This window comes from Brassica oleracea, chromosome C7, assembly GCF_000695525.1.
Source record: "Brassica oleracea var. oleracea cultivar TO1000 chromosome C7, BOL, whole genome shotgun sequence".
Classification (NCBI taxonomy): domain Eukaryota; kingdom Viridiplantae; phylum Streptophyta; class Magnoliopsida; order Brassicales; family Brassicaceae; genus Brassica; species Brassica oleracea.
In genome coordinates this window covers 44,887,600-44,913,550 of record NC_027754.1, presented here as the reverse complement: position 1 = coordinate 44,913,550, position 25,951 = coordinate 44,887,600, and the positions used below count along the sequence as shown (strand labels likewise).

The following is a 25,951-nucleotide window of genomic DNA, read 5'->3' as shown; positions in this document are numbered from 1 at the left end:
TATGTCCAAAAACGCATCGATCGATCACTAGTTCGTCGGAATTTCCTCGGAATATTCCGACGGATTGATGTTTCCTCGGAATTCCGTCGGTATATTCCGAGGAAATTCCGAGGAAACCCAAATTTTGGGTTTCCTCGGAAATTCCGAGGATTTCATTTTCCGTCGGAATGTCCGTCAGAATACCGCTGTTTTCTTGTAGTGTTAGTAAAATTTTTATGTTCTAAATTATATGATGTTTTTGGTTTTCTATATAAAATTTATTAACACTTAATGTTATATGACCAATGATAATATACCTTCTATTTTATTATTGGTTGATTTGTGGTTAGGTAAATAATTAATGATGTTTTTGTTTAAAAAATATAAAAAATTAATTATTTATTATTCTATGTGCACAATTCTAAAATGACTTATAACATAGAGAGTAAGTTAAAAAGGCATGGGGAACTTCTTCTAGATTTTATTTTAGATAGCTAAATTTCTTGCTAAATTAATAAAAGATATGCAGTAGTAAAAACGTGTATAATCGTTTTGCGTATAACTCAAGCTTACTTAGTGAGATTTTGTCATTTGTAGGTGTTTTTTTTTTGAAAAAAAAGAATATATAATTTGGCTATCTTTTTTTTTTTTTTGATCAAATATAATTTGGCTATCTAATATGATTTTGTGACAAGTGAAAATTATATTATTCAATTATTTTAGATTTGATTCCTTCGAAAAGAGGGAGCTAATTAAAGACGTATATCGGTATGTATAGCATTTTATTTGATAAAATTTCTACGGCGCTATCCCATATATTTGAAATAGACAGATTTCTCAATTGGTTTGAAAAATGGGAGGAGTTCTATTAGTCTAATCTATGTAAACGTTAAAACCCTCCGGCTAAATTTGTTTTGGATAAAAAACTCCAAACTAAGTATTCAACGAAAAAATCCTAAACTAAGTTTATTTAATGTATTAAATTCTAACATGTCATAATTACCATCTTTAGTTTAGGAGTTTATACATTAAGTAAACATAATTGAGGGGTTTTATTATTAAAAATCTAAAAAAAATCAAAATTTTATAATATTATCTAAAAACTAGTAACTTAATTTTTCAAAATTAGCATTTCTAATTGTTTTTGTAAATATATGAATTTGATATGGTTTTAATATCAACATTATATCTGTATAAATTAAAAATGAAAAAAATCCAAAAAATATAATAAAAATTATCTAAATATTTACCTATAATAAAACTACTAAAAGATTAAAAATGTAAAAACAATAAAATATAAGAAAAATTATATGTTATCTAATAAAAATGTAATAATAAAATTTTAGATAATTATTATTATATTTTCTGGGGTTTTACATTTTAGTTTATACATATATAATATTGATGTTAAAACACATCAAACTTATATATTTATAAAAAAATTAAAAAATGCTAATTTTTAAAATTAAATTTCTAAGTTTTAGATAATATTATAAATTTTGAATTTTTTTGATTTTTTATATTTTTAACGGTAAAACCACTCAGCTATGTTTACTTAATGTAGAAATTCCTAAACTAAAGATTTATTGGTGGTAATGGTAATTATGATCTGTTAGGGTTTAATTCATTAAATAAAATTAGTTTGAGATTTTTTCGTTAAATACTTAGTTTGAGGGTTTTTACCCAAAACAAATTTAGTTGAGAAGTTTTAACGTTAAAAATCCATAAAAACACAGGTAAACATTATATTCCTGTTGAGAGAGATTAAAAAGATGGAATCACGTGATCGTCGTAATCAGTGATACTATATTATCATAAAACATTACAGTATTAGCTTTTGTTTGGCAAAAAAAAAAATAGTGTTGTTTGGAAATATGAATAGCAGTAAATTAGGAAAAGAAAGTAATAGGTTTATACAATTAAAAAAATTGGAAGTCCATTACATTATATTAAAAAGTAATGGGTTTATGTTACTTGATATACATATTCAAATCAAAATAATAATTTAAAACTGATTTATATCAAAAATTCATTCAAAAATATATATATATTCAAAATTTGATTTTTATAAACATATTTTTCAATAACCATTATAAAAATGTTTTCAATATATATAAAAAAATACAATACAAAACCCAATTTCAAACACCAACTTAAATTATGGTTTTATATTTCTCATTGAAATTTAAAAATATAATATATGTGATTATTTATATGCTTGTACGTATAAAATATTATTAATTATAAGAAAACTTATTTGATGGTAAATATAAAATACGATTAATTATATGATAACACATATTTTAGTAACCTATGATAACCTATAATTATATAGGATATATAATAGTGATTAGGGGTGGCCGGGTGGGCGTTCAGGTTCGTTTTTGGGTCTGTTTGGAATTTCATGTTCGGTTTAGATCTTTGAGGATTCGGTTCGGATTTGGATAACCAATTTAAATTATTTTTAAAAAATTAAAATTTATTATACGCTTTAATTTTTAAAAAATCTATAAACAATAGAATATATTACATATAAATTTGAATAACATATGTCAGAGTACCTAACTTAACATATAAATTGGTTTACTTTAAATATTTGAATAGAGAATTGATAATTATTTAAGTATTTTTGGAGTTTTGAGTATATTTTAACTATTTTAGATATTTAGGTTTGATTATTTGTATATATTTTCAAGTATTTAAACAAACTTAAAAGCATCTTATATATTCTGTATGTTTTTATATATATTAAATCAATTTTGGATACCCAAAATATTTCGGTTCGGATCAGATTATGTTTCAGTTCTTCAAATACCAAAATTTTGAATAATTCGGATATTTAACCAATTTGGGTTCAGATTTGGTACTACTTATTTGGATTAGGATCGGTTCGATTCTTCGAATTCAAGTTTTTTGCCTAACCCTAAATAGTGACATAAAAAACAAATAGCATCATATTTTTAAAAAAATACATCCGACAATTGTGAGTATTTTTTGAAACGCGCGGATCAAAATCTAGTTTATTATTAAAACTGCACTACCTTTTGAAAATAACTATTCTTTTAAGTTAAAGACAACATATTAAGTTTATATAAATACTTTTCGGCAATTGTGAGTTATGAAAATAGTGATAGACACTGCAACAGATTAAAGAAAAAACAGTGTTTTCAGTGGTTGGCTTTTTTCATTGATAGTAGAAAGGGAAAGGTACTATAGCTAGTTGTAGACACAAGTTGAAAACTCTCGTTAGAGTTTACATAACTACGATTCTAAGAGTTTTTAAGCCACAAGTGGGAACTAATCAAATATTTTATTTTGATGTCCATCGAAATTCTTATAATCGAGCTGATACAGTGATCCTTATCCTAATTTGATTTACGTTCACCGCCTAAACTTTATAGTCATCAAAATGATCTCCTATTTAGACTACTATTACTCAATAGTAAAGTATATTATTTGGTTTAAGTCCTTTTCTTTGCCTCACCACCACGTATATAGGCGGATATACACACAGAAAAACGACATTTGTATCGCTTTACATGTTAAATTTTGCAACAAGCAATAACGTATGATTTGTATATACGTTTATAAGAATTAAGTGATAAAACAGCATGTAGTCGATCCTTTTCGATCTCCACAACTTATGACAACTTATGCATGTGCCCATTATTCCATTTTAGACACTTCTAGTCTTTAGGAGATAACATAAAATACAATTCATCTCAAGATTATATATATGCCTATCTTATTCCACACTTTACAATACATTACAGATGGAACATCACTATTCACAAGATTTTATATATGATTTTATGGAGTATATTATATATATATATATATATATATATATATAAGTATATGTACATAAATCCGGTCTATTTATGTGCGTACCATATGTGTATAAAAGGCTTCAGTTGGGATGATAAGCTAAATTAAGTTCATATATGTATTTTCGTTGTGTTTTTAGATCCTAAACCTATAACCCAAAATCTGCGTCTCCCATGTGAATATTAAAGTCACCAATCATGCACAAAATAGATTTAATTGTACTTTGATCAACTAGATGAAGCTAATTGATTAAAACCACTTGATTATTTCTACTACTTTTGTCACGTATATTGATTTTTTTCTCTTAGTAGACTTCAAAGAATAAGAGGTCAGACCTCTCATGTGTGATTAATAGGATGACACACCTGGACTATAATACTTTTTTTTTTTTTATAATTAGGAATCTGTCTCACAACGTCTTCATCGCTGTCGAAGAGCAATTGTCTCTTGGAGCAAGAAACATTTCGCAAACAGCCGTAAGACAATTGTCTCTCTGAAGGACGAGCTTGACAAGTCCTCCCCTGTAGTCAAAGATGCAGTGATTGCCAAGATAAACTCAGACCTTTTGATAGCGTATAAAACAGAGGAATCGTACTAGCAGAGAAGTCGCCTTCTTTGGTTGACATTAGGTGACAAAAACTCTGGCTACTTCCATGATGTGACTAAGGGACGTAGAGCCAGAAACAAGCTCAGTATGCTGGAGACTTCAGAAGGCTTACCCCTATTTGATGAGCAGCAAATTGTCACTGAAATCGCGAAATACTTCGAAACTATATTTATTTCAAATGGCTCAGATGGTGCAGCCATAGTCGCAAAGGCGCTGAAGCCTTGTATATCACCAACGACAAACGCAGCCCTCACTTCACTACCCTCGGCCGATGAGATCAAGAAGGCCCTCTTCCCGATTCACCCAGACAAAGCTCCAGGACCGGATGGCTTCTCAGCATGCTTCTTCCAATCTAACTGGACAGCCGTGGGCGCTACTATTGTCACAGAGATCCAGAGCTTCTTTCGCTCAGGGATTATGCCAGATAGCATCAACACCACTCACGTGCGCTTAATAGCGAAGAGTCAAACAGCTAAGGTGGTCTCAGACTTCAGACCGATCGCATTGTGCAACGTTTATTATAAAATCATCTCAAAGCTCTTATCACTTCGGCTGCGACCAGTCCTGGGAAACATCATATCAGAAAGCCAATCTGCATCTTACCGGGACGAGCTATCTCAGATAATGTCCTCATCACACATGAAGTTCTACATTATCTGAAAATGTCGGAGGCAGAACAACACCTTTATATGGCGGTTAAGACCGACATGAGCAAAGCCTATGATCGTCTTGAGTGGAGCTTCATTCGTCTTGTCTTTGAGAACCTTGGCTTCGATCCGGTTTGGACAAACTGGATTATGCAGTGCGTCTCGACAGTCTCATACTCTTTCTTGATCAACGATTCAGCACTGGGAAGCGTCACCCCGCACAAAGGGATTAGACAAGGAGACCCCTTATATCCCCCTATATTTTTATTCTATGCGGAGAAGTGCTTTCGGGTCTTTGCACCCAAGCACAAGAGAGCGGAGAGCTTATTGGGATCAAGGTGGTCAGGCAATGTCCTCGGAAAAACCATATCCTTTTCACCGATGATACTATGTTCTTCCTCAAAGCAAGCACTAGAAGTTGCACCTCTCTACTGACCACTCTCCATGACTACGAGACGGCGTCGGGCCAGCTTATCAACCCGGAAAAATCCTCTATCTTCTTCTCAGCGAGAACACCACAGGCTACACAAATCAGTGTTAAACAAAGAAGATATGTTGATAGCTTGGGATGTCCTTGCTAAACCAAAAGGAGAGGGTGGCCTTGGATTCAGAGATATCCAGGATTTCAATGTGGCGATGATAGCAAAGCTCTCATGGAGGATTCTCACCAAACCAAATAGCTTGCTTGCACGTATCCTCTTGGGTAAATACTGCCACAACCAAAGCTTTACTTCAGTAGCGTGCGCCTCATCATGCTCACATGGATGGCGGGGAGTCTTGAAAGGACGTGATCTCCTACTGAAACATTTGGGGAAGACGATAGGCAATGGCATGACTACGGGCGTTTGGACTAACTCATGGATATCCACCTCAGCACAAACCTTAGTGTATGGACCCCCAAAAGAAGAGGATCGCGATCTTGTGGTCTCGGATCTACTTTAACGTGACTCAGGAAAATGGAACAAACAGAGAGTGGAAAGCATGCTTCCAGCACTTTCGGATATGATCTACCTAATCCACCCAAGTACTATGGGAGCTGAGGATGTCTACTGCTGGTACCGATCGAGATCAGGGAGCTACACCGTGAAGTCGGGTTACAATGCGATGGTGGAGACAAATGCTTTCCCACCACACCCGATCTCTGCATACCAATCTTTTAACTGGAACAAGTACGTTTGGGCTGTCAATACTTCCCCAAAGCTAAAGCTCTTCTTATGGAAAATTGGACGTGGGGCACTACCTTTGGGAGAAAACTTCCAGGCTAGAGGCTTATTTGCCTTTAAAGCTTGCCCTCACTGTGGAGAAATAGAATCAGCGACACACCTCTTCCTGGAGTGTCCATTTGCACGACAGGTTTGGGCCCGAGCTCCCGTATCTTCTCTCCCGGATCTCACCAACGTAGCAGATTCCCTCCAAGCCTTAATGCTGGCGTCTTCTCTGGTCTGTCTCCCACCAACGGGTATTAGCTCTGACATCTTCTCTTGGATATGTTCGAACATCTGGACTGCAAGGAACAACCTATTGTTTGAAAACCGACATATCTCCGCTAGTACGGTTATGACGAACGCAATAAGCAGAGCTAGGGAATGGCTAGTAGCTCAGGAATATTGTAGGCCACTTCACCAGGTACCGCCTATATGTCAACCACCCACACACTTTCCACCAGAGGTAACCCCCTGCAACTCGGACGCTGCATGGAAGAACGACTCTCTTACAGCGGGTTTGGGATGGGTCAACCACTGTGACCGCGCGGGACAACAAATTCATGGTTCATCATGGTGTGATTCAATTTCCTCACCCCTCCTTGCAGAAGCCATTGCGTTGAAGATGACACTTCTAGCAGCTCAATCTTCTTGCATTCCCAATGTCTGGATCAGATCCGACTCCCAAGGGCTCATCAGAGCCATCAACTCGAAGTCCTATCCAATGGAGCTTTTTGGAGTTCTTATGGATATCGAGTTTCTATCTGTTTCCTTTGATTTCATTTGCTTCTCTTTTATTCCGAGAGACCAGAACTCAGCAGCTGACTTTCTAGCTAAAGCAGTTCTGCGTAACGCTTCTCATGCAATGTACTAGACTTATTTATCATCTAATCAAGTTTGTTGTTCAAAAAAAAAAGGATATCTGAATCCGAAAATCCGACTATTCTTATGGGCTTCGGTTCACCGGCATAGAAAAATCCGGTAGCTCTACATAGAAATTAGATATCCAAGTCATTTGACTACACATATGAACAATCCGATTGGTGAGTTTTTTGAATTCGGAGCGTTTAGCAATACGAACCCGTCACCACACTCGCGTGGTTACACATGGACAATAGTTTCATTGTAGTATACTATATACACAACATAATTCGTTGTTTTCTTGGTAAGATTAAAATTTCTTAATCTCAAAAGTATAAATAAACTGTTCAAACCAATTAAATGTAACGAAGATGTAGGTTTTTGCTTTACGAAAGTACATTGACTATGCAGAACATTCCGTTTTCGAATATCCCTATATTTATGAGATATACATCTTCTCCTTTTTTGAAAAAAAATGGTGTTTAAGTTTGAAAATATTAGATTTGGAGTTTAGAGTTATACATCTTATTCGTTACAAACCAACTATTATCTTGATAAATTACCTGCGCGAGAGGGTAAGAAGCATATGAATTGATAATAATCTTGTTTACAAAAAGGAGCAAATTAATGAATAATTAGTTCGGTCGGTGATGCATACTAAAAAGATATTGGACAATGACTCGACTTAACACCGTTTTTGTCTCAACAACTCGAACAAAAGTTTTCCAAATCTGGAAAAGAAAGACAGATTTGAAAAAGGTAGAACTAATTTATATTGAAGAATATATGAGATAAGAAGGAATAGTCATATGGCAACGTAAAATATTCGAAGTTCTTTCGTTAGTAACGTATTAATTATTATTTAATTGTATAATTTCAGCTGAAACTTGCAGATCAGTTAAAGAACTGTACTTTTGAAAAGTACCAACATTTAGCAACATGTGCTTGGTTGGTCGCAAAAGTTGCCTTTCTATATAAATAAGCAAATAACTACACAAACAAGAGTATATATATAATATATATGGAAAATTTGGAGAAATGACTTAAATGAGATTTTAATTTGAAAACTATTTAATACACTTATATATATATATAAATTTACTAAGTTTTCCAATCTGAATATTCTGCAATTATTTATCATCATAGTTTATCTTATATTTAAAGTATTGGTTTCAACAAAAATTATTTTTTTAAAGAAATCTTTAGAATATCTACACAATATTCTTTTTGATATATCTTAAAATTGTTTTTGAGAAAAACAATTAAGAGTCATCTCGTCTTTTTCTTCTCAGTAATACATCTTCCAATTTTGCAAAAACATTTTTCTTTCTCTAGTTTCATAGTTTATTCTTCTTTTACTCAGAGGTTTGTTTATTTATGAATCCTAAATGTAATTCGATTTTGTAATTCTCATTTTCTATTATTGTCTTCTTTCTCTTGAAACATACATTTTCTCTGCATAACATTCTCATGTCGATTTTTTATGGTTCTCATAAGTTTAAGAAACTGTAATTGGGTTTTCTGATGGTTTCAAAACCAGATTTCATTTTCTGATTCTGCTTATGTTTTATTTTGAAAATAAAATTCATTTAAACTTCATGATAAAGTCAAAACACATCATAATTTGTTTCTTTGATAATATCTTTATTTTTTTATCATCGATAATATCCTTGTTATTGTGAAATTTTAAATAGAACAGAGGATCCTAGCAATAAAACCGAGTTTAACGGGAGCCCCAGACAAGCTAATCTGGTTGAACACTGAATCTGGAAACTTCACTACAAAGACGGGGTATTCAGCAGCTCTCCTGCCACGTGATACAACGCTTAACTAGAACTTTGATTGGCGAAAGAATGTCTGGAAACTTCAGACCATGCCGAAGATAAAACTCTTTTTGTGGAAAACGTTCCATGAAGCTCTTCCAGTGGGAGAGGCTCTGCTGGCTAGACATATACAAGTAGATGGAAAATGTAAAAGGTGTAATTTACCTGAATCTATAGATCATCTGTTCCTTCAATGTGGGTTTGCTCAACAGGTATGGAACTCTGCCCCTGTGTTCCCTGCTATTGAGATCAGTGGATCTTTAGATTTGGAGCTAAAAAACCTATGGACAAGCCTCTGCTCGAGGAAATCTTTACCTCCCACGGGAGTGGTGTTGGGCTGTTTGGCTCCATGGATCGCATGGCAACTGTGGGTAGCAAGAAACCAACTCGTATTCAACAACAGGATCATCAAAGTGGAGGAAGTGATTTTTAAAGCCATTGCATCAGCTCGAGAGTGGGGTCACAGTCAAGGATGTACCACCCAGACTTCAAAGCCGGCGATCTACAGTCAGTCTGCGTCCACGCCCGGAGTCTGCCTTGTCAAGTCAGATGCAGCATGGAGTGAAACACAACAGAGTGCAGGGCTAGGATGGACAATTGCGATAAATGATAGAACCTCCTCTCATTCTATTCCTGCTCGAAATGTGGCATCACCGCTAGCTGCTGAAGGCGTCGCCCTCCGGGAGGCAATATTGAAGTGTAAAGAGTTGGGACTGCCGAGTCTGACTCAGCAATCCTTGTTAAAGCTCTCAAATCTGGATCTTCCCTCGCTGGTTTATATGGTATTTTAGCAGACTTAAGGTCTCTGGCTACATCTTTTGATGTTATTTCTTTCAACTGAATCTCACGTGAGAGAAATACAGTTGCCGACAATTTAGCAAAACAGAGTCTGAATGTTGAACTTGCCATTATGGCTGCACCTAACTTCGGTTAAGGTATTTAATATAAGTGTGTTTCAAAAAAAAATGATAACATATTTATCTCAACGCACAAATTTGTTTTAAACATAAATAATAATAATAATATTATCGAATTTATATTTCAATTACTGAAATATATAACCTGGATTAAAATGTCAAATTATATTTACTAAAATGTAATTTAAAAAATAAAATAGAAGGTGTAATTTTCAAATTTTAAATTATTAATATAGTAATTTACAAATCATCCACAATATATACGATATATATATTCAATAAGAAACCTAAATTTTAAAATGACAATCTATTTAGCTATACGAATGTGAGAGAGTATATTAAGTTTACCTTTGGAAACACACTCAAAACCATCGGAAAGTATAGTCATCCAAATAATCAAGGTTAATGGATTTTTTTTGAAAATATAATAAAATATTAACTCTGGTCAAGGTTTTTTCTCCCTCCGGTAAATAAGTTTTGTAGTTTTAAGTAGTGTTTTATCTCGACAAAAAAGTAGTGTTTTATCAAAATTCAAAATAAAGGCTGCTTTAATTACAAATGGCTCCCCTTGTTAAGTATTATGTTATTGCCACATAGAAAAAAAAAGTACGTGAACTTAACTTTTATCTGCCACGATATTACAGATTTATTCATTGGTCTGTATAGCTTAATATATTATTTATTTTGTTTTACAGTACATGCTAGTTATATAATTATCAGATGCACCTATCTTTTGCTTATAAATCTCATTTAGGCTCTATTGTTCCTGCCAACAATGAGTTCTATTTAGCAAAAAAAAAAAACAATGAGTTCTGCATTATATTTTACAAAGAAAATAAAAATATTCAGTAAAAAAAATTCAAAGAAAATAAGCACATTCATGACTACAACAGTTTAACATAAAAAAGTGATAGAACAAATTGGAAGGAAAGAGGAACAATATGGAGTCACAAAGCACGTGATACATGGGTTTTACATAAAAGTACTTTGTCAAAAAAGGGTTTTACATAAAAGTAAATAGTGAAAAGAAGATATCAACAATTGTTAATAACGTTAGTATAGCCAGCTACTTCGTATTGTACGCACAGCACATATACCATAAGATTCAAATACAACCAGCAAAAATGTTTTTATCTTATTGTTCGGATTTGTGCTTAAGCCAATCGCAGATTTTATGCACGTGTAAAGCATTTTATTCTGGGTATCAAAAGTTTCAATTCAAATACCTAATCAATAAATAACAACTCAAAGCTTAAGTTCATTCGATTTTGGAAAGTCATATTGTACGATTTAATCGGTCGACGTACAGTAGTTTTGACTGAAACGGTCGACATCTTTTGAATTTTCTAAAGAATCATTATAGTTTTCTAACCCAGAAATAAACTATTAATTTTGTTATTTACGATCTAGAGTTCATCTCCAAGTTGAATCATATGTACACATGCAGACACTGACACAAATGTATACTCCATCCGGATACAAATTTACAAATGTATAATGTTCTATCTTTTTATTTTGTATACAAATGTATAATTAATGTATTTATTTTTAGAGCAAATTAGCTCAATATACTTAAAACGGTGAGATACCATACAAATGGGGGAAAATGATAATGATGGGGAAAGAAAATTGGAAGGATTTAGGGTATGGAGTGCAAATAGGGGATATTTGGTGTGTAGGGAGTACAAATTCTCTTGTTTTTAAAATTTAAACATAAATTAAAAAGTAAAATTATGAGTGGTGAAACTTTATTGATATAACCAAAAAGTAACAATTAAAACATTGTATTTATTGTTTTTTAATATGTGTGTAAAACTTTAAACATCATACATTTAAATCCAGAGGGAGTATAAATTAATATATAATATATGGAAAACATATACATAGACTCTTTTTTTGGCCACCATATATAGAGATTGATTGGTTAGGATATAACAAGTGTTTTCATCTTTAATTTCTATCTACAAACATAAAAATTATAAATCATACTTTATCTAATTTTAAAGATAAAATCAATAACTAGATAATTTTTAGCAACCATGTTTTTAAAACATTATTTAGTGAACTATAGAAACAAAAAAAATTATTTTATTAATTATTTTTTATTTGTATTTTTATTATTTAATTCTTAAATTTACAATGCATATAGCAACATAAAAAAAATTAAACAATAAATTTTATAATTAAAAATTTTACAGCTAAAAACTAACAAATCATCAACATAAGCTTCTGATAAGACAATAATATTTATCGTATGATTCCCATAAGTATAAGCATTTTAAATTTTAAGAGTTTTAGAAAAGAAAAGAGAGATACTTACAGAAATGACACACACAGAGTGAATATGAATATGTAAATGATTTGCTTTAAAAAAAAAGACGCACACAATCCCACGTGTGCCCCCGCATTTCTTTTGTTACTTCTGGGCACTAATCGCAATCTTTAATTCTTAAATGGTGATTTGATTATGTTTGCATGCGGACCGCACATGGGTTTAATTAGTTATTAGTTGTGCTTTTTTATTGAGACCGTTGACTATATGACACGTGAGGCTATAGGCACACGTGTCTTAATTTTGGCGGCTGTTTACTCGGAGAGATTATTAGCTAACGGAATTTTATTTTCCTTTATGTTTTGCAAAATAACTCCTTTTCTTTGCCAATATTTTCTGATAGTCCGTAGCTTATTTTATGCATTCATTAACTCAATATAATTTTAATTCGATACTATAGTTTCCTAATCTACTAGTTCCTCTCTGCTTCATAATATAAGTAGTTTTTAAAATATTTCCTTACTTCAAAATATAAGTAATTTCAACATTTCAGTGTAATTTTATATTTATTATATATTGTATGACCAACTAAATTATGTAAACATTTTCATAATTAGTAACAACTTTTAAAATATCAGTGTTCTTACAACTATTTACATTTAAAAATATTATGGGAAATAAATTGTTTTAAAATAAAATTAAAAACAACTTGTAATTAAAAATTAAATTTTAATGGGTTTTGTCAAATTGGTATCGCTATACAATTTTTACGCCTATTTTTGTTATACATGTAATCAGCCTTTTCTTAGATAACCAATCCACGTATTTATAAGAATTCTTATTCAATACTACTCACGCAATATTGTTAGTGATCTATATCTTACTAACATTTTAATCCAAAATTTATAATATAAAAATGCCGATTAAAAAATAAGCAACCACTAAAATGGCAATATGTTTTGTATAGTTTTGATTTTTATATAAAATGTTTTTAATTTTAACTATCAAATACATGCAGAATAAACTTTAAAATAAATTAAACATCGAATCAGAAATCTTTGTGAACATCTATCCAAATTAATTATGAAATTAAAACAAATTCTAAAACTAGCAATACTGAACTAAATTGAAAGATCGAGTTTATAAATTTTTTAAAAGAAAATATGATTGCCACAAGTCTAAGGAATCCTAACCATTAGACTTCAAAGTTGAAACAAAGTATACACTCGATATTTCAAACATACAATTAACAAAATGTGACAATAAGGCCTAAAAGTGCGTATTTTTGGTATTTTCTTATTTTTCAAAGATGAATCAGCAATGAGTTTAAAGCCATAAAGTTTGACTCGTTAATTCAATTATATGAATATAATCCCATATATCAATGTGGAGCGATGATTCAGTAACAAAATGTCCGGTCCTACCTGCCTGGCAATGGACTTCGTCTCATTTTTTGCGATCAAAACTATAAAACAAGTTAAAGCTTAATTTTTCTTCCTTTTCTTTGTTTTCCTTTTGACAGTGCTTTAGTGGGAATCATACGTGGTGTCTCTTCAGTATATAGACGAGCAGACATGTAAACCACCTTCATTTTTTCTTTTAATTTATAATATTTTTCATAGTCAGGAATAGTTTATATATAAACACACTTTTACGCAATATTGGTCACTTGCGAGGTGAATAATAAAGAGCATGTTGGAAAATGTATAATGTAAACTCTATGTTAAATCATCATGCTTCTGTTTGACGTGAATTCGAATCTGCGTTGGAACGCTAATTAGACTTTATTAGGAAATTTATTCAGATGATGATATGGTATTAAGGTGCTGCATTAAACCTACGTTTTGGTGAATCACATTATATAAAACACAATAACAGATTCGTTGTACTCATATTTTATGTTTAAATCAAATCAAGTTTAATTTTGGTTCATTAATCATATATGCACATTATTATAAATTTTTTCGTTACCAATAAATTTTAGGTTTAAATCGATAATCTTCAGAGTCATTCGACCAATAAGCCTCAACAATTAATAGTCTCTGATTATTTTGGCTATTTTTCTTCAAGTGCGATATCGTTGTGATGAAGACCAAACAGTTTCTTAATTTGATTAAAGTAAACATAATTTAAATTTCTTAATACCGTAAAATTGGTCCACAATGGCAATTAATACCATGTAGATTGGCCAACCATATACTAGTTTTGTTTTAATAGTATAGAAAGATAGTAATCTTCTAAGGACAAAAATATAAAATAATGTAATTAACTAAATAAAAAATCTTGATACAAAGAGATTCGATCATTTTTAATGATGAAGATAAGATTTTGATAAGATTTGGAGGGGTCGATATAATTTAGTCTCCTCTAATCGTTTTGTTCGAAAACTAATGCTCGACGCTTTTCCATATAACTGAGTGTAATGTATAGTGCATTATGTTTATATAACAAAGACAAAATCAACCTTAAATCAACGAGATTAAAATAACAGTTTGAACCCCCTTTGAATCTTTAGATTGTTTATCAATGAAAAAAAAAACAAAAACATGGTTTTAATTATGTATCGTTTTTTTTTACTCTCAGGAAATGTATTTCTATGATGTCGTAAAATATCGAACATGTGGTTATAATCAAGACATGCGCTCCTATGATTTCGACCGTCCCCTAATAAATATTTTTCTCTCATGTAAATGATACATGCTTTTGATTGTCTATGTATAAAATTAATATTATATGATATCTAGAGTATCCAAATTTACTGAACGATCTTAATTAATAAAAGGCTAACGAGATCAAAACAACATGGGTCAACCGAATTGGGACCACTAATGAACTGAAAGTAATTAAAAGCTATCTTAACTAATTAAGATCTGACGAATATTACTAAGAATAATTACACAATCAATATTTTCATAATTATAATTGAGAGTTGACTTGAAAGGCATATTATAAACTTATTACTGCATAATTTAGATATTAGTTACTCTCTTTCCGAAAGTAAGATGTTTTAAAGTGTTCACGCTTATTAAAAATTCATTAAATGTTTATAATTTAATTTTTCTTTTTCTTTATTATACAATTTCCAATAACTTTTCACCAATAAAATTTAATCAATTAAAATATTTTTATTTAATGTTTCTTAAAAGTATAAAAAAGAACCTTAAACATATAGAAATTCTATCTTTGTGGAACAAGTAAAAAATCTAAAACATTTTAGTTTCGGGAACAGATGGAGTAGGTTTTAATAATGAGATAATTGAGAATCTAAATGGTGCTGAAACTGTTAGCTCCCCACACGGGCATATTTCAATTCAACCAATACAATATACTCCTTCTGGTTTGATATGTAAGTAGTTTTAGCAAAAAATGTTTGTTTCACAATATAAGATATTTACATAATTTAAAGTACTTTTTACATTTATTACATGTTGTATGACCAATCAAATAATTTATATTTTTTTTATTATTGGTTGAATTTATGTATTAAATGCTATTTTTTCAAAAGTAAAAATTTTCTTAATATTCACACTTTTAACTAAAACTACTTACGAATAAAAAAAGAGGGAGTAATAGTTTATTACATTTTTGGTCAACAAGAAAAAGATGATAGTTTCTAATTCCGTTTAAAGCAGTTATTAAAATGTAGAATTTATTGATTTAAGACGTCAAAGAAAATATTTTAATAGCATTTTCAAGATGTATATAGTATTGGGCTGTAAATTCACTGTGATGAAGACCTAGCATTAACTTTACCCTCCATTTGTTTCTAATTGAGTGAATGGACTAACATTGAAATCCTTAGATCCGGCCCAACGGCTTCATAACATGTTGGACTGCCACAAAAATAAGATGTTGGACATAGTAATATCGTTGACATACTAATCTGTTTACGTAGTTTTCCATTCAGCTATAACATGAGACATTGGACCAATTTGTGTGTGTTTAATATAAACACTAAAATATACTATACTAAAGATATACAGTACAAATAAATTATTAAATTTGTTTTCTTGCAGGTTGTAATATTTGAATAAATTAGGGGGAAGACTAATTATATGCTAGATCAATTTGGTATTATTTAGCCTTTGACCAAAGTATATTTGATCATTTGAAGGATTTTAAACTATTTTGGTTTGCCGCAACTTTGGTGTATATAACAAACAAAAGATAATATTAACTGAGTCAAACTTTTGCCCGCTTACTTTTAAAAAATTTATTTTACGTCAATTTTTATCGATGGAAAATATCAAAATTAATGTACTATTCATATTTTTACATTTTAATTTCTGTTTTGGTTTTTAAATTTAATGTATTAATTATATTTTAAACACTAAATTTTAAATACAAAACTAAAATATAAAGATGGCTCATGAAAGGAACATGATTGTCAATCCGGACGAGGTTGGTATAGTACTTTGGAATGCTTCGATGGACTGATGGGCACATGAAACGTCCCTGCTTGTCTTTCCTCTCTTCATGCAGAGGTGGAAGCTTTAGTTTAGGTAAATGGAGTGCATGCGGAATTTACGTCAAACATTCGTCACATTTGCAACAGATTGTTCTCAATTGGTGAAGATGGTTTCGGAACCAGAAGAATGACCAGTTTTTGCAAGTTATTTGGAAGACATCAAGATCCTCAGGGAAAGTTTTATAAGCTCAGAGATCATTCATGTATCAAAGACGCAAAATACTAAGGCGGACAGCCTCGCACGTAGTGCTAGGAGACAGCCTCGCACGCAGTCGCAGTGCTAGGAGATAGCCGTTTTTTGTTGTTCACATGGATACGGAGCATCGATATGGTTTCCAGAGTCTGTTTGAGTCTGTTTAAGTTGACGGAAAAAAATAAAAATAAAACTAAAATAAAAAGTGTTCAAATGCGGAAAAAGATATTTTTTTTTTAAAGAAACACATTAAATTTGTACTCTAATCAAATAACTGGACATCTAAGTAACTACTTTTCTAAAACGAAGATTTATATGACTAATCTATATTTGAGTAGATATCCAAGTTTTGTTACAAATTTGTATGTATCACACAGTAGTGGAACCAAAGTGACTGTTGGTGATCCAGTTGAGGAGCTTAGACGAGAAATAATAGAAACAGGCGGGCTTTTAGGAGAAAAGTAATTGGCAGTGACTACTGTGGTTAGGAAGGTGAAGACCAAGCCCAAAAAGGTTTCAAAGGAAAGATTTGGTATCTTCGATTGTTGTGTACTGTGACAAGGGACATAAATCGAATGGTATGCAGGATACATTAATCAGGATAACAAAATAATCAAATAATAAAAACACTCTTAAAAGAATTGTAGAATGATCATAAACACACAAAAACTGGTTTAGTGTGTTACTGACCTTTTCTTCTACTTCTTATCATAAAACCCTAATTATATAGTGCATATATTCAATGTCGTTCAAATTTGATTTGTTGTAAAAATATCTAATCAGTACTTTCAATGATGTGTGATTTTTTTACCAAAAAAAAATGATGTGTGATTTTTGTCATTTAAATTTAAACTATTTAAATAAAATATTTGTACTAAAAAACAGGAGGAAGTGAGGAACATATTAATTTTCCATGTTTGTATCAAATATATTATATGCTACATTTATTTTACGACTATACAAATTATATATAACTAGGGGTTTGCCGGCGCTACGCGCCGGTTTTGCTAATATTGATATGGTTTATCTATGATTTTATAATTTAGAACATTTTTCACCAATATTTAGAAAACAAAATATGTATAGATCATATGAAAGTATATTAATTTGATTGTAGTTTGTGCATAGTTATTATAAAAGAAATTTAAGTTTAAATATATGCATGACAATTTGAAAGTGTAATAGCTGAACTGTTTATTATTTAACTGAAAATTATTAATTCTAATGGGTTAGAAAACATGTTTAGCGAGTATGCTTATGTTCCGCTCTAGAGAATCATCAATTCATCATCCTCTGATTCACCACCTTCTCTCTTAGCATGTAAACACAAAAAATGGAAACAAATTCATAGTGAGATTTTTCATATGGTTATTATATGTGCCACAGACCGACGGTCTAAAAATACAGATTACATTGAGGGGAGCTTGTTGTTTTGGTACCTCAGTTTGCTGAGAAAGCGAAGTATTTTGAACAGAGATGATCTCATCATATTTCTCGCATCTTGAATACTCGTTTAGATATCTCTGCATAGTCATATTTCTCGCATCTTGAATACTTGTTTAGATATCTCTGCATAGTCCAAATATATATATGGTTTGTTAGTTGTTGACAGCCAAAACTTCATGATCCTATTTAGAATTTTTATCGAAAGATATGCAGTTTCCTCCCTATTGATTGGAAAACACTGAAGGAAAGATATACTAAAAATTTTAGAGAAAAAATCTAGTTGGATTAATTATAAAACTGGTGTTAAATTAAGTCGGAAATAACCAAATTAAAGAAAAAACTATATTTTGTTTTGCCATTGCGTCTTCTAAATATAATGAGAAGAGACAAAATGTAAACGAAATTTGGAACATAAATTTAAAAATCCCCGAGTTTAAAATAAAAATAGTCTTCAGCAGTTTCATTCTTCAGTATAATAGGATTGTCAGGATTCGTACCTTTCAAAAAGGCTTTTTGCTTAAGTGGATATTTGCAAAATTGCAAGCCTTAGCACAATATATTTGTTTTCATCAAAGACCAAGTACATAAAATATGTATATATTACAATATTCCATTCTAAAATGCACACGAAGACATGTTTACAATGAGAGAAGACCACATTATGCATATTTCAATTTGATCATTTTTAAGACTTTCAATATGAGACATACTCACGACTTTCTCTATGACAGTCTTTAGCAAAGATCTCAAGACCTTCTCTACAATATTCTTTAGCAAAAGAAACTTGTAACAATAGTTTCCACATACTACACGGACGGTCTTTGGAAGGTGTTCTCTAACCGAATCAGTCATCACATTATCAGTGTCGTTCACGACTCTAACGTTTGGACCATCTTGATACTTTCCCATGCATTTGCAAGTCAATCAGATCTTTTCATGCTTGTCATTGCCTTCTGAGAGTCATCCAACAACACAAATCATCATACATCTTGCAATTTCTTCACATACAAACTTTTACCCTCTTTAATGCTAATCCAACTTCTGGAACTGCTTCTACAGCAAAAAAAAAAAAAAGCTTATACAGCTTTTACTGTGCGTCCATGAATAACAAAGTAGAAGCTGATTGCAGCAGAGCAGCTTCAAGTTGATTGTTCATTTATAAAGAGAAAACGGAATCTATCGCTTCAAGGCCTTAATAAGATTAATCTTACTGGTTTCCTGAAAGCGTCATGCAAGATCTCCAACGCAACTCATATGATCAATTGAGCTCCCAGTGCACTATAACACCATCAAAGATCCCTCATTACCTACACAAAAAAAGAACTTTAAACAAATAAGCCGTCCGGAGAAAGAAAGAAAGAAACAGCTTTTATGACCACACACAGATCAAAAGCATCAGACTTAGACTTGGCAATGTTTTCATCGTTCTGTGTACTTCTCAAGAATCAGACTGCCTAGTTTTGCTTTATTTGCTAAAAAGTTTGGAACACTTTCTAGTGTATTGCTTGAAGATGGATATTTATACTCTATAGAGGTGTGCCTAGCAACATATACGATCTCGTTGAGGTGTGTTGTTATAACCTCGGCAACAAGCTTCAGAAACTAACTGAGCATAACACCAAAGCTTTTAACTGAGCATAACACCATAACACCATAACATGAAGATATTTTTATTACATTAATGAGAGACTTTAGTAAAATATCTAACACTGAAAATGCTATAATAACTGCTGGTGGGCGGGATTTAGATACCTAGACTTTATGTTCTGTAGGTATGGTTCTAGCAGTGGCAGCTAGCTTCTCAAAAGCAGTTCCTTCATTGAAACGAATGGAGACAGGGCCATCAGTCAACTTTAATTTCGGGTTGCTGCGTGTGACGTCAAACCCGCTGAGAGTGTAAACTGATCCTTCAGTAAGACGTTCCCTGAACTTACGTTGGTGAACAGCAGGAACACACCCTTGAACCAGCGTATCCTGTTGATATCAAAGGGGAAAAAAAAATCAGTAAATCAAATAAGCTTAATTGTCAAGAGAGTTTAATCTGAAAAAATTTCTAAGCGAAGTGAAACATTCCTAAAAAAAAACTCTGAATAACCATATTTGCAAAAATTATTGCTAAAAGATCAACGCTTTTTGATGGAAGTGAGTAAAATAATTCTAAAAAAATCTTTGAATAACAATATGCAAAGAGATTAAATCTGGGAAGAACACTTACAGCCTCATCGATGAGCAGCATCTCAATACTCATCAGCTCCCCTCCTTTGTTGATATTTCTGGCCTCTCAGAACCTCAGCAGGCGGAACTCAGCAGTATTAGAGCATCGGCCGGCTGTCAAATTGGCAAGCAGAGTGTATGAATTCGCCATCTGAATATGTTGCTTCTATGAGATTGTATGTTTGAGTAAATCATTTGAGATGTGCTGTGAATGGAAGTGAGGGCCGATATTTACAGATGGAGTCCGAGGCGGTTACAGGGTGAACGAAGAGGTAGATCGAAATCATAATGCATGAAGAGTGGATTAATGAATGGAAAACTCATAATAGATGTCAGAGCAAAGATTTCTGGGACATTACGGTTGTCGACTTTCTGTGGTTTATCGGCAGCGAAGAAGAAGAATGACGAAGAAGAATAATAACCCTAATCACATTTGGGCCTAAATTAATTATACAGAAGCCCAACCTCTTTGGTAGTGTGACAAACGCGCAGACATAAGCATCACGACGCGCGAGAAGGAAGAGAGAGCGTGAGAAACATCGATACACTACCGAGCCGCCAAGTGTCCAAAAACGTCTCATCGTCTTTGGTGACGTGGAAGGCTGTGCGTAGAGCACAAACCTACTTTATATATATAAGATCATGTCCATTGGTAAGAGACTATTAAGGGTTCTAATGATTAATTTAATAGTTAATTTTGTGATTTGAAAAATTAAGAACCTTTGTTAGTGTAATTAAATTTCTTTTCCTCCAATGGAAGAACCTCATTGAGGTTCTTAAAAAAAAATTTTGTTGAAATGGTTTGTTGCAATGGTAAGAGACACAATATTTTGGTGAAATGATTTGTTGCAAGTGAAACACAATATTTTGGAAAACTTTTGAGACACACAATACACTCGTTTTTGAGTAGCTGCAGTGGTCATAGATGATGAGCAGCAGTCTGAAGACGAGGAAGCTGGAGACATAGGTCTCTTCTTCTTTTCTTGTGCCTTCTTCCTCATATGAGTCCTCCAGTAATTCTTTATCTCATTATCGGTTCGTCATCTTACCACGTTTGAGACCAGGATGTAAGTAGTTAACCCACCTTAACCTGCAACTCTTCCCTGTTCTATTCAAACCTGCAGCCAAAACCAGATCATATCTTTTAATGGAAGGTCCTTTCCAAAGACCAACCATTTTTTACCAAAACAAAAACCCTATACCTAGTCTTATGTTTCTCCCTCCACCTTCAAACCTGACACTTTCGCTACAAAATCCCATCGTCGATCTCCAAACATGTGGACAAAAAATGTCTTTCACTCTCTTGGTCTGATGACGGTGCCACATTTGGACTTGCAAAGTGATCATCAGGAAAAGTATCCTTGAAGTTGCCACGTTTGGACTTGCAAAGTGCAGTCCTATGTGCCCTGCAATGGATCAAAAAAGCATGAGTTTCATCACAAAGATGTTAGAAAGAGACAAGGACATACGCGACAATGACAACATCATCTCCATAGAGAGAGGTCCTCTGGTACGCAGCACTGTCCCAAGCCAAGCAAGCAGAAGCCTTGATACGTTGTCACAATATTAAAAAAAAAAAGCTTTAACCTTTCTAAGATATCAATCAAAAATGGAGAAAATAAAAAGCACATCAACAAAATCCAATTCTCAAATTTGATCTCAAAAACAACAATTGTCAGCTCAGACGAAGCATGCAAAATGATATAATTCGCTATTAAAAATCAAAATAAAAATCCAAAGTTCATTACAAGAGATCCAGATCGAGAATAATACAGGATCCCGTAGGCCTAGAGATCGAGAGAGAGATGAAAGCTTACAGAGAGAGAGCCTTTGAAACTGTGTGAGGAAGAAGGACGGAGATGTTCAAGAAGAACTCGTTGTCTCTTGATTCCTTTCTCCATTTTTTTTTTTTTTGCAGATTTCTGGGAACGGAAGTAGAGTTGTTGGGTTTGATCAATTTATAAGGATTAAATTGGGCAACTTCATGGATACTTCAAGGATACTTTTCCAGCAATGATGATTTCTTCGAAGGATTTGGAGGAGGATGAAGAGAGAGACGGGCCTTTTGTCTTTTATGAGCAGCCAATACGAAAACGCCACGTAGGGGTTTTTAACAATTCTAAAAGGCCTCTGCTTAACACCGGTTCTCTGCTTTTTATTCATTTTTGATTTTTTTTTTTTTTTTTTTTTTTTTTTTTTTTTTTTTTTTTTTTTTTTTTTTTTTTTTTTTTTTTTTTTTTTTTTTTTTTTTTTTTTTTTTTTTTTTTTTTTTTTTTTTTTTTTTTTTTTTTTTTTTTTTTTTTTTTCTAAGAACCCTTGCTAAACCCATCAATGGAGGTGGTCTAAGATATTCTTGGTATTTAGATAAGATTTAACCGGTTTCAATTGGACACTGCTATAAAATAACAAAGCATATTTTTTTCCCCAAACAACTTGGTGAATGAATAAAGAGATAAGACGTTAGGTGTTTTTAATACCTGAGAATGACGTTTTTTCAATAGGTAACATGTCGTAATAAATTGCCTCCACCAGCAATTTTTATATGAACCAAATTGAAATTTTCGAAGCGATATAGTTGCTCGATGAACAACTTGAGAGCGACATCGTATCTTAATATTTTCTCTTCTTTTTTCCCTCAGTTTATACAAATCTTTACTGTTTTGTGCCTGCTTAACATATCAAATTATCATATAATATATACTTATTTTTGTTTGTGACAGGAGAAACATACTATCTACGTTATATTAGTTCACTAATGCTATTCAATATGTATTCTGCATAAAAACAGAAAAGATAGCACCTTTTTTATGTCTCAAAATCATTCATTAATTTGATTAGATTTACTTCTTGGTTAAAATATGCGAGTTTAACTCGAGTGAACGCTAGCGTAAACTGCTATGCTACATGGCATGGATGATATGTATATTTTAAAGTATTACAAATGATTACATATTGTAATTAATTTATGAGAGAGATGACGTTATTATGGAATTGATAGACTCACCGATATAGTATTTTTTTCACTATGATAAGAAAATATATACACAGCCATGTTTACATCTTTTACCGAAGAGACAAACATAAGTCAAATCCAAGTATACAACAACACTCGAAGGGAAATATATCTAAGAAAACTTGAAAATCACTGTTCCACTCAATATTTCCCTTATTATTTCATTTGTGCATGAGTCATGAAGCAATCTTTGGTCACTAAAGGCACGCATCACCTAACCCAACCGTCGTGGTACGGCGACTCTAACGCGTTCCCCATCTTCTTTTGCAACTTAAGGTTCTTATAAAACTTCTTTATAAACTCCTCCGCCGCTTTATCCACCAAGTGATCATGGTCTCCTCCGTCGTCTAATGGAAACGGCGAATCGGTCACTCTCACCCCTGGAAACGCCATCAATGGAGACTCTCCAGCCGCTACCCCCACCATGGCCGCCGCATTCGTGTCATTCTCCCCTAACAACTCAAAAACCTTCTTAACCGCTTCTGTTACAGCGTCTTCCTTGTCCATACCGCCGTGGACGCGGCGTTTGCGTTTGCACATATAGGCAAAAGGGTCATTCGCTGGGGTGTTGCTGCAGCTGAACTCGTAGTCACGGACGCGTGCGGATGAGGTAACGTCAGCGCCGCCAGTGAAGCTAGAACGTCGGCGGCGGAGGTTAGTGATGGCTTTGTTCCCTCTCTCGAGCATTAGGTTTAAGTCAAGCATGAGCTTGTTTCTGACCGTACCGGTTTTCAAAACGCAGAAGACGATCCGCACGACTTTCCAAAGTCTTTTGGCTGCGACTTGAGCGTTTTGTTCTATTTCTGTGTATAAGTCTCTCTTTCGGATAGAAGCTTCCATTTTAAATATTTTTTTCCTAGAGAAAATTATATTTTTGTTCTTCTTCTTTTGCTTGTCTCTAGTCGCACTCTTGTAAGTTTGGGTTGCAATGGAAGAAAGAAGTTGAGCGTATTTAAAGGATAAGGAAAATAATATATTTAATATAAAAATGAAAAAGGATATTGTATATAATAAATAAATGTAAAGAACGAGAAACAACCTAAAACCACAACTTTAGACAAAAGATTTTTCTTTCTCATTAAGAGGTTGGAGTAGTCGCCCAATAAAGAAGTCTTCTTTGTATGATTTATGTGCTTTATTTCTTATAATTTCATTTTATTAGAGCTTAGTTATCCACATATCATATTACATGCATATCAGCATATCTAACCGTTAATGATGGAAAGGAAGTTGAGGGAAAATAAGCTTGCCTTTAACTCTAGAGTAAGCAATCGAATTGTAGGTCGTTACAACGTTTCAAAAGTGAGTGTAAATTAAGTAAGCCAAAATATCATTCGTGAGCTTTTCATGAGTATAGCCGTTTTCTGGCAGGCTGATCTACGAGCATGGCGAGCAACTTAGAGAGTTTTGCTTGTAACAAAATACACTACAACTTTACAATTTTTTACCCAGCTCTAGAGAACTATCATTTTCTTTAAGACTTTACATTTAAGTTTTATTTCATCTACAATAGTTAGCCAATAATATTTATAATCCTTAAGTTCTTAGAAATTAAACACATGTATATAGTTCAAGAACTATAAATATTACGCATACATGAGTTAGATTTTTTCGCAATTCTAGACAAGTACCGATCTGTGTCAGCAAGAGAGACTGACTTATGTTGGTACCACTAATCAAATAATCAGTGAATCCTTTGTAAGTTATAACATGGTCGGAACCTTCAATATATATATATATAAATTATATTAATTATTTGATAACCATCTCTGTATTTGTACGTTTTCTGTTAATCTATTTGCATTTGTTTATAAGATTGTGATAGTATTTAACAGGAAGAAAATCTTGTATGCAACTTTGGTCAAAACAATAATTCCTTGTATATATGTTTTTGTTAGAAAAAGAGTGTATACATATACACATTTATCTGAATTATGTTTTCACCTGATTACATATATTAAAGCGGTAAAGATTGATATTTTTTCTTTGTATTTACGCTTACCATTATTTAAAACCAACTTACTATATCTTTCAATAGAATATCACACATTTTAATGATACTGCGTTTGAAACACATGCCCAATATCCAATCAGACGCAACATTAACTATGATTAGATTGTCCCTAAGTGTATATGTCCTCCAAAGCTTTTTATAAATCCCCTATATATTAACTGAGAAGCATTTGAAAAATTAGAACCTTAATTTTGTATTAATTAAAAAAAACCTCAAATTCTAGGTGGCACTCTAAATGTCTTCTAAATTCAATTTCAAAGAATTCTAGAGTATCTAATATAAACTATAGTTTAATCTAATAGTGTCACATTATTCCATAATTATATAACAGTAGAGAACATTATATTAACCTAAAATATATGAAGTATGTATTCTTTCCTTAAATAAAATCTACGGAATTACCTAATATGATTTACATATATATGACAATTAATGATTATGAATAATAAAGATTTGATAACAATTTT

General features: G+C 32.4%; 3 protein-coding genes and 1 long non-coding RNA gene across 5 annotated transcripts; 1 reads left to right on the top strand and 3 right to left on the bottom strand.

Moving 5' to 3' along the window:
• Positions 1 to 6,090: 6,090 nt before the first annotated feature.
• Positions 6,091 to 7,137, top strand: LOC106303421. Its single transcript, XM_013739695.1, has one exon. It carries the CDS (start codon positions 6,091 to 6,093, stop codon positions 7,135 to 7,137), a length of 1,047 nt encoding a protein of 348 aa, XP_013595149.1.
• Positions 7,138 to 19,367: 12,230 nt separating this feature from the next.
• On the bottom strand, positions 19,368 to 20,815 carry LOC106305101. Its single transcript, XR_001262914.1, has 3 exons — positions 20,459 to 20,815; positions 19,996 to 20,217; positions 19,368 to 19,550 (listed from the first exon to the last, which is right to left on the bottom strand). It is a non-coding gene; the product is annotated as an uncharacterized LOC106305101 (long non-coding RNA).
• Positions 20,816 to 21,276: 461 nt separating this feature from the next.
• Positions 21,277 to 22,574, bottom strand: LOC106303970. Of its 2 annotated transcripts, none has more exons than XM_013740331.1 (4): positions 22,273 to 22,558; positions 21,927 to 22,003; positions 21,660 to 21,863; positions 21,277 to 21,575 (listed from the first exon to the last, which is right to left on the bottom strand). In XM_013740331.1, exons 1-4 carry the CDS (start codon positions 22,356 to 22,358, stop codon positions 21,487 to 21,489), a joined length of 456 nt encoding a protein of 151 aa, XP_013595785.1. In that variant the 5' UTR covers positions 22,359 to 22,558; the 3' UTR covers positions 21,277 to 21,486. The 2 variants fall into 2 exon arrangements, with proteins under 2 accessions (XP_013595785.1, XP_013595786.1); XM_013740332.1 differs by having other exon boundaries at positions 21,375 to 21,575; positions 21,692 to 21,863; positions 22,273 to 22,574.
• An 882-nt stretch (positions 22,575 to 23,456) lies between these two features.
• LOC106304478 lies at positions 23,457 to 24,378 on the bottom strand. Its single transcript, XM_013740884.1, has one exon. The coding sequence runs from the start codon at positions 24,308 to 24,310 to the stop codon at positions 23,681 to 23,683; it is 630 nt and encodes a 209-aa protein (XP_013596338.1). The 5' UTR covers positions 24,311 to 24,378; the 3' UTR covers positions 23,457 to 23,680.
• Positions 24,379 to 25,951: the final 1,573 nt, after the last annotated feature.

Bases quoted from the DNA above. Each gene is read 5' to 3' on its own strand.
- LOC106304478 (XM_013740884.1), bottom strand. From the start codon at position 24,310: ATGGAAGCTTCTATCCGAAAGAGAGACTTATACACAGAAATAGAACAA.
- LOC106303421 (XM_013739695.1), top strand. From the start codon at position 6,091: ATGGGAGCTGAGGATGTCTACTGCTGGTACCGATCGAGATCAGGGAGC.
- LOC106303970 (XM_013740331.1), bottom strand. From the start codon at position 22,358: ATGGAGAAAGGAATCAAGAGACAACGAGTTCTTCTTGAACATCTCCGT. The intron at 21,864-21,926 runs GTATGTCCTTGT...GATCCATTGCAG, and splicing joins GATGATGTTGTCATTGTCGC to GGCACATAGGACTGCACTTT. The intron at 21,576-21,659 runs GTATAGGGTTTT...TTTTGGCTGCAG, and splicing joins AGGGAGAAACATAAGACTAG to GTTTGAATAGAACAGGGAAG.